General features: G+C 59.3%; 1 protein-coding gene across 1 annotated transcript in view; it reads right to left on the bottom strand.

Moving 5' to 3' along the window:
• The window catches only part of KANK2 (KN motif and ankyrin repeat domains 2), a 24405-nt gene that overhangs the window by 6305 nt on the left and 6832 nt on the right, over positions 1-11268 (bottom strand). Inside the window, exons 3-6 of the mRNA XM_032780328.2 lie at positions 7251-7350; positions 2595-2783; positions 1983-2070; positions 216-435 (exon numbers count right to left, since the gene is read on the bottom strand). Coding sequence (XP_032636219.1) covers positions 216-435; positions 1983-2070; positions 2595-2783; positions 7251-7350 — 597 coding nt within the window. The remainder of the gene's footprint in view (positions 1-215; positions 436-1982; positions 2071-2594; positions 2784-7250; positions 7351-11268) is intronic.

The raw sequence follows: 11268 nt of genomic DNA, 5'->3' as shown, positions 1-11268 counted from the left end.
TGGATTTGCTTAAGATTTTTACTTCATTTGAATCTACATTTTCTTTCACATATAGTGCCACTCCTCCCCCTGCACGACCTGTTCTGTCCTTCCGATATATTTTGTACCCCGGAATGATTGTGAATAGAACCCAGGCGTCCAGGCTCCACCCCCTCCTTGCTCTAACCACTAGCTCCCACCCCCCCAGACTGGACCTCCCCGCCGTGACCCCTCACCGGTCTCCAGGAGGCGCTGGACCATGGGGAAGTTGGAGTGCGAGACGCTGTAGTGCAGCGCCGTGTTCCCGTTCCCATCTGCCATGTTGAGGATGAACTCCAGCAGGCGGGGCGAGAGGGCACGGTATGCGGCCAGGCGCTCCCCCACGGCCTCGGGGGCAGCCTCCCTGTGGCATGACAGCTGCAGCCAGTCCTGCAGCACCAGGGTGTAGGCGGCCTTCTGGGGGGAGACGGGGAGAGGGGTGTCACCTGCAGCCTTTGGGAGGAAGTGACGTGCCCCCTGCTCTAAACACTAGACCCCACTCCCCTGTCAGAGCTGGGGAGAGAACCCAGGAGTCCTGGGACCCAGCCCCCCCTGCTCTGCCCACCAGCCCCTACTGCCCTCCCAGAGCCAGGACAAAACCCAGGAGTCCTGGATCCCAGCCCCCTTGCTCTAACCACCAGCCTCCACTCCCCTCTCAGAGCCGGGACAGAACCCAGGAGTCCTGGTGTGACGTTGCACTCCATATGTTTATGGAAATATGCTAATAAGTGTGACTATAATGTAACTGGAATATGTTTTATGCAAAAGGCCTCTTGTAAAGTGTCATTACAAAGCTGCGCATCTCTCTCTACCAGTGTTACAGAGGATGGACAGTTTACGAGTTTACCCTGTATACGTTTTATACGGAGTAAAACGGATTGATTTGGGGTTTGGAGCCCCTTGGGAGCTGGGTGTCTGAGTGCTGGAGACAGGAGCACTTGCTGAGCTGCTTTTAGTTAAGTCTGCAGCTTTGGGGGGACGTGGTTCAGAGCTGGGTCTGGGTTGCAGCAGGCTGGTGTGTCTGGCTCAACAAGGCAGGGTTCTGGAGTCCCAAGCTGGCAGGGAAAACAGGCTCAGAGGTAGAGTGAGAATATCAGGTGACAGTCCCAAGGGGGTCTCTGTGACTGACCCCGTCACTCCTGGCTCCCAGACTCCCTGCTCTGACCCAGGACAACGGGGCCCTGGGGTCTTTACCCTCTAACCCTAGTACAAAGAATTAACAGGAGCAAATCTTTGCCTGGCACCTGGTTTTGCTCTGTTTAACTCGCCCCACCCTGTTTCTCTCAGCGGACATGAACGAGGGCCTCATTTCACTTTGGGGCCATGGCAGTTTCGCCTCCTGGTGCTGCTCTGCTTCCCTGGCAGAATCGTGCCAGGGAATTTCCCGGTTTGAACCTCTCTGTGGACCCTTCAGATTGGCTTCACGTTGTATAACCCCTGGCCCTTCCCGAGGTGCTCCCTGCAGCTAGCCAAAAGGGCAGTGCGAAGGGAGGCAGCATGGCCCAATGGGTAGCGCACTGGCCCTCAGGAGCCTGGGGATTTCCTCCCGGCTCTGCCCCAGGCCTACTGGGTGAGCTGGGGCAGGTCACGGCCCCTCTTGGGCCTCAGTTTCTCAGATGATGAACCTGTGACCTGCTTTGCAAAGAGACCTGAGCTCTAGGGATTATTCTTGTTAATTCCTCTGCGCCCATTAAACCACCTGCCAGGCAGGAAGCTGGGCCGTGACTTGCGGCCCTCGGCTAGCGGGGCATGTGCTGGGCCTGCCAGCAGAAAGCAGCGAGGATCTCAGAGTCCTGCCTGCACCCGCAGCCTGCACCAGGAGAGTTCACTGTCGTCCCCCCCAGTTGCTACTCTGTGAACAGCAATGGGTTTAGATCCTACAGCTCAGGCAGCAGCAGCCTGGGCTGTCACACCCTGAGGTCCCAGGTTCGAGACCTGCGCACAGGCCCTTTCTCTCTCCCTACCATCTCCTTGTCCATAAGCATGTCCGGGCTCTCCAGGTACTTCTGCAAGGTTTCACAGGCCGCTAACAGCTCTGGGCTGAGTCCTGTCCTGCAACGAGAGGTGGGGGCTAGTGGGGTCTTCCCCATTGGGGAGGGATCCTGAATCTGGGGGGGATTTAGCAGGGGGTCTATAAGGGGCAGTGCTGCTCCTGAGCCCTGCAGAAGCGGCTGGTCACTGAAAGTGGCACCCAAGGGGTTACGTTGGGTCTAATGGATTGCAGGGCCTGGGCAAGAGAGCCGGAGGTGAGAGCTGCCCTCTCCAGGCGCAGTCGTGGGGGTGCAGGACAGATGGAAGCTCAGGGGCCAGCTGCTCAGGGCATGATCCACGCTCAGGTTGCAGCCTGAGAGCCCAGCCTGAGCCTGCGTTAGTCCCAGTTGGGCGGGGGCAGAGCCCAACCAGGTGCTGAAGACGTTAGCCAAGCTATGATCCAGAAAAATCCCTGGCACAACATTCCCCTCTCAGAGCTGGGAGAGAACCCTGGAGTCCTGGCTCCCTGGTCTAACCCCACCCCCCTGCTCTAGCCACTAGACCCCACTCCCCTTGCACGAGGGTGCAGACCCCTGTATAGTTACCCAGTGTCATGTCCTGGTGCTGCTCTGGGGGGTTCCGCAGGGACTCTCTGGGGGGCTGGCGGCGGGGGCCTGGGGGTCTCCGTCTGCCCGGCAGGGGGCCCCTCACTGGCTTCATGGTATTCGCTCTCCGTGCTCTCGTTGTCAGAGGAGTTCTCGGCCGTGCTGGACCCCGAGGAGGTGGACTCGTACCTGAGGTGGGGAGCGGGCTCAGAGCTGGCAGGGCAGCACCGGGCCTCACGCCCCTCCCAGAACCCAGGAATCCTGGCTCCCACCCACCCCTGCTCTAACCACTAGATCCCACTCCCCACCACAGCTGGTAAATAGAACAGCGGAGTCCTAGAGCCCAGCCCCCCTGCTCTAACCACTAGGCCCCTGTGATGTTATTGACATGAACTGTGACATAGTTGCAGCAAATCTTGTACCAAGGAGGCCCCCTGAGGTGTCTATACAGAGGTGATGATTTGCTGGTTACGATGATGCTGTGTGTGTGTGTGTGTGTGTGCGCGCACGTGTGTGCGCAACAGAAGTTAGGAATATTGGCTCTGTACTTGTGTCTCAATGTGCTTTGATGCTAAGTAGCCCCAGTGAAGTGTCTGGTCGGCTTCTCGAGAAGGGGCTGTTCTCAGGAAGTGCCCGGTCAAGAAACACTTAATGGACACTGGACTTTGGGAGACGCCAACCACATCTGAGCTTTCCTGGGAACGTTCAAACTAACATGGACACGATGGCGTCGGCCTGTAAACCGAGTCATGCACGGACATGACACCTGCCCATGTCCCTCCTGTTGCTCTAACCGACTAGCTCCCACCCCCCAGACTGGACCTCCCCGCGGACCCTCACCGGTCTCAGGAGGGCTGGACCAGGGGAGTTGCGGTGTGCGAGCGTGTTATTGGCAGCGCCGTGTTCCCTTCCATCTGCCATGTTGAGGTGACACTCCCAGGCGGGGCGACATGGACGGTATGCGGCAGGCGCTCCCCACGGCCTCGGGGGCAGCCTCCCTGTGGCATACAGCTGCAGCCAGTCCTGCAGCACCAGGGTGTAGCGGCCTTCTGGGGAGCGGAGAGGGGGGTGTCACTGCGCCTTTGGAGGAATGAGTGCCCCTGCTCTAACCACTAGAGCCCACTCCCCTGTCAGAGTCGGGGAGAGAACCAGGGATCTGGGACCCAGCCCCTGCTCTGCCCCCACGCCCTACTGCCCCCGAGAGGACAAACCCAGGAGTCCTGGTCCGCCCCTTGTCTTACACCTACCCACTCCCGAGCGACAACCACTCCCCGAAAGCCGGAGACAAGTTTTTTCTGCTGTAGCGTTGCACTCCATATGTTTATGAAATATGCTAATTAAGTTGACTATAATGTAACTGAATATGTTTTATGGCAAAGGGCTCTTGTAGTGTCATTACAAGCTGCGCTCTCTATGTCCAGTGTTCACAGTAGGGCAGTTTACGAGTTCCTTGTATACGTTTTATTACGGGTTAAAACGGATTTGCATTTGGGTTTGGGACCCCTTGGGGGTCTGTGTGCTGAGTGTGGACAGGAGCACTTGCTGACTGCTTTTTAGTTAAGGTCTGCGCTTTGGGGGACGTTGGTTCAGAGCTGGTCTGGGGATGCAGCAGCTGTGTGTTGGCACAGGCAGGTGGTCTGAGTTCCCAGCTGGCAGGGAAACAGCTCCAGAGCGTAGAGTGGAATATAGGTGACAGTCCCAGGGCGTCTCTTGCTGACCGTCATCCTGGGCTCCAGGACTCCCGCTCTGACCCAGGACACGGGGCCCTGGGGTCTTTACCCTGTAACCTCTTAGTACAAAGAATTAACAGGAGGCAATCTTGCCTGGCACCTGGTTTTCTCTGTTTAACTCGCCCACCCTGTTTCCTCAGCGGCTTCGAACGCGGGCTTCATTTCACTTTGGGCTGGCAGTTTCGCTCCTGGTGCTGCTCTGCTTCCTGGCAGATCGTGCCAGGGGATTTCCCGGTTTTGAACCTCGCTGTGGAGCCCTTCGAGATTGGCTTCACGTTGTTACCCCTGGCCTCTCTGAGGTGCTCCTGCAGCTACCAAGGCGTGCGAGGGAGCGCATGCCAATGCGAGTAGCGCCTGCCCGTCAGGACCTGGATTTCTCCTCGGCTCTGCCCAGGCACTGGTGCTGGGGCAGGGTCACCCCCTCTTGGGCCTCAGTTTTCCAGGATGATGAACCTGTGACGCTTTGCAAAGGGGATCCTGAGCTCTAGGGATTATTCTTGTTAATTCCTCTGGGCCATTTAACCCCTGCCAGGCCCCGGAAGCTGGGTCCGGCTTGCGGCATCCGGCTAGCGGGGCATGTGCTGGGCCTGCCGCAGAAAGCAGCGAGGATCTCAGAGTCCTGCCTGGCACCGCCAAGCCTCACCAGCGAAGTCCTTCGTCCCCCCAGTTGCCTACTCTGTGAACAGCAATGGGTTAGATCCTACGCTCGAGCAGCAGCGCCTGGGCTGCAACCAACCCTGAGTTCCAGGTCGAGACCTGCGCACAGGGCCCTTTGCCTCTCCCTACCATCTCCTTGTCCACTAAGCATGTCGGCTCTCAGGTACTTTGCAGTGTTCACAGGCCGTAACAGCTCTGGGCTGAGTCCGTCTGCACGAGAGGTGGGGGCTAGTGTTCCCCTTGGGAAGGGATCCTGATCTGGGGGGATTTAGCAGAGCGTTATAGGGGCCAGTGTGCTCCTGAGCCTGCGAGCGGTGGTCACTGAAAGGGCACCAAGGGGTTCGTTGGCTATGGATTGGCAGGGCCTGGGCAGAGAGTGCGCGTGAGAGCTGCCCTCTCCAGGCGCAGTCGTGGGCGTGCGGACAGATGGAGCTCGGGCCAGCTGTCCGGGCTTGTCCACGCTAGGTTGCAGCCTTGGAGAGCCACGCCTGAGCCTGCGTTAGTCCCGAGTTGTGCGGGGGCAGAGCCAACCAGGTGCTGAATGCGTTAGCCAAGCTTGATCAGAAAATCCTGCCAACTCCCCTCTCAGACTGGAGGCCTGGAGTCCTGGCTCCTGGTCGTCACCCACCCGCCTGCTCTGCCACTAGAACCCCATCCCTCGTGCACGGGGTGCGCCCTGCTATAGTTCCCAGTGTGCATGTCTGGTTGCTGCTTCTCGGGGGTTCCGCAGGATCTCTGGGGGCTGGCGGCGGGGCCTGGGGGTCGCCGTGGCTGCCCGCAGGGGCCCCTCCTGGCTTCATGGTATTCGCTTCTCCTGCTTTCGTTGTCGGGAGTTCTGGCCGTTGCTGAACCCCGAGGAGGTGGATTCGTACCTGAGTGGGGTAGCCGGGCTGCAAGCTGGCAGGCTAGCCGCCGCGCCTCCCCCTCCACAGAACCCAGGATCCTGGCTTCCCACCCACCTGCTCTAACACTAGGATCCACTCCACCACAGCTGGTTTAAAATTAGAACAGGGACGTCCTAGAGCCCAGCCCCCCTTGCTTCTAACCACTGCCCTGTGATTTATTGACAGAACTTGACATAGTGCAGCAAATCTACCAAGGAGGCCCTGAGTGTTCATACAGTGTTGATGATTTCTGGTTCGATGATCTGTTGTGTGTGTGTGTGTGTTGCGCGCACGGTTGCGCAACAAAGTTGAGATATTGGCTTGTACTTGTTGTCTCAATGTGCTTTGAGCTAGTAGCCCCAGTGAGTGTCTGGTGGCTTCTCAGGAGGCTTTTCAGGAATGCCGGTCAAAACACTTATGGACACTGGATTTGGAGACGCCAACCACTCTAGCTTCCTGGGACGTTCAAACTAACTGGACACGATGGCGTTCGCGCTGTAAAACCGTATGCACGACATGACACCTGCCCATGTTGACTCCGACTCTCTTGCTGCTGCATTTTTCCACAGTAAGAATGGAGGGGCCCTTCCACAGGCAGAGGATATAAAAGGCCCTGAAAACTCCTCCATCTGGTCTTCAATCCTGCGTCTTACGTCTGGAGAAACTTTGCTACAAACTGAAGCTCTGACCAAAGGCCTGAATGACCCATCCCAGCGGGGGATGTTCCAGAGACTTGATTTGAACCTGCTGTTTATTCCATCACGGCTACAAGCCTGAACCCAGAACTTTGCCATTACGGGATGTCACTGATTCCATGTAACCACTTCTAGCTCTCAGCTGAATCTTTCCTTTATGAACAAACCTTTAGATTTTAGATTCTAAAGAGTTGGCACCAGCGTGATTTGTGGGTCTGATTTGTATATTGAGCTGGGTCTGGGGCTTGGTCCTTTGGGATCGGAAGAACCTTTTCCCTTTTACTGTGGACTTGGTTTTCATAACCATTCGGCCCCATAGCGAGTGGCACTGGTGGGGATACTGGGAAACTGGAGTGTCTGAGGGAATTGCTTGTGTGACTTGTGGTTCGCCAGTGGGGTGAGACCAAAGTCCTCTCTGGCTGGCTGGTTTGGTCCCTTAGAAGTGGAGAACCCCCAGCCTGGGCTGCGACTGCCCTGCTCTCGGCAATTTGTCCTGAACTGACACTCTCAGAAGTGTCCCACCAAAGGCAGCATCGTTACAACCCCGTTTCCTGAACCGCGAATAGAACCCAGGAGTTCTGGCCACCAGCCCCTCTCTCCTGCTCTAAACCCCTACACGACATGGCCACCTGGGGCGGGGGCAGCTCCGCCCCCCAGTGCCCATGCAGCCTGCTCCGCGGTTCCCCTTACCCGCCGTTCACACCCACAAACTGGAGACGTTTCTTGCCCGCCAGCTCCGGGGCCTCCTCCTGCCTCTTCGTGCCAGATCTGAGGCCCCCCTGAGCCGAGGCTGCGGGGAGACAAGCAGAGAGGCCAGGATCAGAGACCAGACCAGGCCCCCTGCTCCTGAAGCCCCTTGGCTGCCCCTGAAGCCCCTGGCCCACCACACCCCTCACCTGGGTCCTCCGCGTTACTCGGACACGGTGCAGCCGGCTGAGCCAGGATGAGGTTTGGGGCCACTGGGGCCTCTGGCTGCTGGGGGGGTTCTGGGGGACTGAGGGAGGCAGGGTTACAGATACAGACCCATACCCAGGTGGCACCACTGACCACTGGCGGGTGAGGGGAGATGCTAGGTTGCCGGCTGAGCCTGGCCCGACACAACCAGGACCTGGCAAGGCTCTGGGACCGGTGCCCAGCGGGCCGGGGGATAGTGGGGTGTGCGGGAGGGGGTGGTTGGGAGATGGGATCAGAGATCCTCCCGCCTCCCCTTAGCAGCAGTCCTGGCACCCAGTGCCCCCCCATCAGGGTCCCCCCGCCATTTCGGACAGGTGGGAGACGGGGGACGGTGAGTAGTGTCTCCCCAGGATTTCGCACAGGCGGGAGACAGGGGACGAGTGCAGAGCTCACCAGAACCCAGCCCACTCGGATCGCCTGGTGCCCAAGGCCGTGTGTGGACGCTCCCATTCCGGTTTGAGCCGGGTTTATTTCGGCTGAACGCAGAATGGGCTGGAGGCTGAGCGGCAGCACCACGTTTGCTACCATCCAGCTGGAAACCGGGCAGAGCTTCCTTGTGGGGACTGGCCAGGGGCAGCGTTGGTGGGTTCATGGGGCTGGGGTGGCCCAGGGAGGGTTGCAGGGCGGGGCGGGGCAGCTGCCTAGCCCATGGCAGAGGGGAGGCTGAACCAAACCCGAGCAGCACAGGGACCCTACGTCCACTTGGCAGTGCTGCTCAGCCACCCGCCAGGTTGGGACTGGAGGCGGGGACCGAGTGGAGGGGGCTGTGGTGCCCCCTTTCAATCTGGACGCCCCTGGGACAGGCTGGGCTAGCAGAGTGGGGAACAGGACATGGGGCCTTTCCCTTTTGGGGGTGCTGGATGGGGGGGCCTGGCACAGGGGGGGTGGGGAACGAGACACGGGGCCTTTCCCCTCTGGGGGTGCTGGATGGGGGGGCCTGGCACAGGGGGGGTGGGGAACAGGACATGGGGCCTTTCCCCTCTGGGGGTTTCCCAGGATGCAAGAGCGCCAAATTCTGCCCGTGGTCAGTTTTGACAGGTGAGGTCTGCAGATTGGGCTGGCAAGTGTCAGAAGCAGTCCCCAACTGAATGATTGAGGGCCGTGTCTTCAGAACGTTGCCAGCGTCAACACAAGCGGCAGAAGACCAATTGTGCGTTTGGTGCCTGGGGTTACAGAAGGCTTTTTCCCGCTCCGCCTGGCCCGGTGCTGTCCCCCCACCTCGCTCCCTCTGGCTCATGCCTTGCCTTGGCTGGGGGCTCCGGGGCTGCGCCCTCCGCAGTCCGCTCCTGCGCTCGCGGCCTCTCCGGCTTCCAGAGCGGCCGGTGCTGCCGTCCGCCACATCCTTCGGATCTATGTACTGCCGGCGGTGTTTGGTGCCTCCCAGAAACCGCCGGGTCGGCGCGCTGTATGTATGCGGCTCTATCAGCTGGCCGCTGCTGCTCTGTCGCTTCTCTCTGGGCACGAATCTTCACAGCGCAGCACGGGATATCTCAACCTGGTTTAACTCTCTTAAGATTACACATCGTTTTGAATCTTTCTCATCTGTCCCAGCATAGCGCGAGCCACAGCAGACCTCGATAGCTCATGTCAAATGTCACCTGCTCGGTGTGTATCGAGGGTTTGTGCTATGGACTCTGGTCCACTGGGCTGTGGCTTTGCGGGTGATTTCGTACTCTCCACAGCCCGATAAACGCTGCCGGTGAACAGCATGGAGGCAGTGCTCCCGGCGCTGTACTGTACTTTCCAAGACACAACTGCTGCTCCAGTTCCCGACGACGAGGAAGTGGCACACGGGCGTTGGGTAGTCTGAACAGTGTCAGAGATGCTCTGGGAATGAGACGGCAATGACCACAGACGCAAGAGGCGTAGTGGCTCGCACACCAGGCCCAGTCGAGAGCCTGATAAGAGGCAGACGTCTTCCAAGTCGCCTCGCTAGGCAGCAGCCGAGAGCAGCATCATGCTGAAACACAACACACTACAGGACCCGCTACCTGCGACATACACATCACGAGACGAGCGGCGTTCACATGCCGGTTGTCTCCCCGCGGCGCTTGAACGGCGCCGTCCCACTGGAGGTCGACGGCGGCGGCCGCAGCTACGGAGTAAGGAGGGTGGCGGTCATCCAGCTGTTACACGAACACATAGAAGAGCCGCAGAGAGAGCGAGCCACTCCTATGCATGACACACACACAACGGACAAGACATGCGGAGCACCAGATAACACACAACAGCACAGAGAGGCAGCGAGCGGCGGCAGGGAAGCCGTAGCGGGCCGCCGGTGCACCGTGGACCCACGCGGATGGTGGTTGCCTTTTCAAAATCGTCCAGTACTCAGGAAGTCCAGTCACGAAGAGCGGTAGCCATCGACGTAATCGACGATAGGGCAGCCTGCCGGGAAACCAAGCGCGCTGGGGGAAGGTCGGAAGTAGAGCTAGTCTCAAGGGAGGGAGGCAGGGGTCATGGGGGCACTGGCGACTGCACAGGCGATAAGTTGAACTCCCCATCCGTTTGCGAGAGAGAAACTGAAGCCACAAGACCCCAAGTCCTGGCACGCAGCCCATCTCACCAACCCCTCTCCTGAGCTGGAGAGTAGAACCCAGAGTCCTGGCACCCAGCCCCACTACCTAGCACTCCCTCCCCTGCCACCCGCTGGGGGAGACACCAGGAGTGCCTGGCACCACAGCCGCCCACGATTACGCAACCATTCCCTCCCACAAGCGCTGGGTAGCACACCACGCGACGTCCCGTGCTCCTAGCCCCTCCACACATTAACACCCTAGACCCTGCCTCGCTGGACAGCCAAGGACAGCACCGCTTACGCGCCCCCCATGGGATCTGGGTTTATCCCAGTTCCTTCAGCCTGAGGAACCCAAGGTTCAGAAAACTCATTCTACTATCTATACGGTGCCCGGCAGCTTCCTTATCGCATGGGTAGAGCAGCCCACCTCTGGGGTGGGGACAAAAGAGCCATTATACCCTGCGCTCACTTACGCCTAGCACTCCCAAAGCACCCGCGCTCTGGAGTCCAGAGCAAGCTGCCCCTGACAACACCACCACGCATGCATGCACCTGGACAGGAAGTCGAAGCTGCTGTTTCTCTACTGAACAGAGGAGACTTTGGCCCTGACGTCCCACTTTACACCTGAGCTTGCAAAGCCCAGACACAGCACTCACAAAGGAAGCTCGACCCATGTGCGCACCCTGCGCCATCCTAGGCCTGTGACCCCACAGCTCAAGCCGTCACCAAAATCCCGGGAAGTTGGAAAGAAAAGCCCCACGATGCAAGGAGGGCAGCGACGTGGCTGGGGGAAGAGAGTAGCAGGGGCCCATCTAGCTCCAGGCCCCCATTTCCCGAGGGGTCCCTAGCCTGGCACCCAAGATATAGAATAGAAAACACCTAAAATTAACTATAGCGCCCACTCCCCCCAGGGCCAGGGAGAGAACCAGGAATCCTGGATCCCAAATCCCCTCTAACCGCCCCAGCCCCCAATCTCCCAGGAGCTGGGGAGAGAACAGGAGTCCAGCTCCAGCGCCCCCAGCTCTAACCCCCAGCCCCACTCCCTCCGGAGCTGGGAAGAGACCCGGAGTCCAGCTCCCAGCGCCCCAGCTCTAACCCGCAGCCCCACTCCCTCCGAGCTGGGAGAGAACCAGGAAGTCCTGGTCCAGTGCCCCTGCTCTAACCCACTCAGCCCCACTCCCCTCCAGAGCCGGGGAGAGACCAGGAGTATGGCTCCAACACCCCCAGCTCTAACCA

This window comes from Chelonoidis abingdonii, chromosome 26 (assembly GCF_003597395.2).
Source record: "Chelonoidis abingdonii isolate Lonesome George chromosome 26, CheloAbing_2.0, whole genome shotgun sequence".
Lineage (NCBI taxonomy): Eukaryota > Metazoa > Chordata > Testudines > Testudinidae > Chelonoidis > Chelonoidis abingdonii.
Note: the sequence above shows the minus strand (reverse complement) of the source record. Positions and strands in the feature narration are given on the sequence as shown.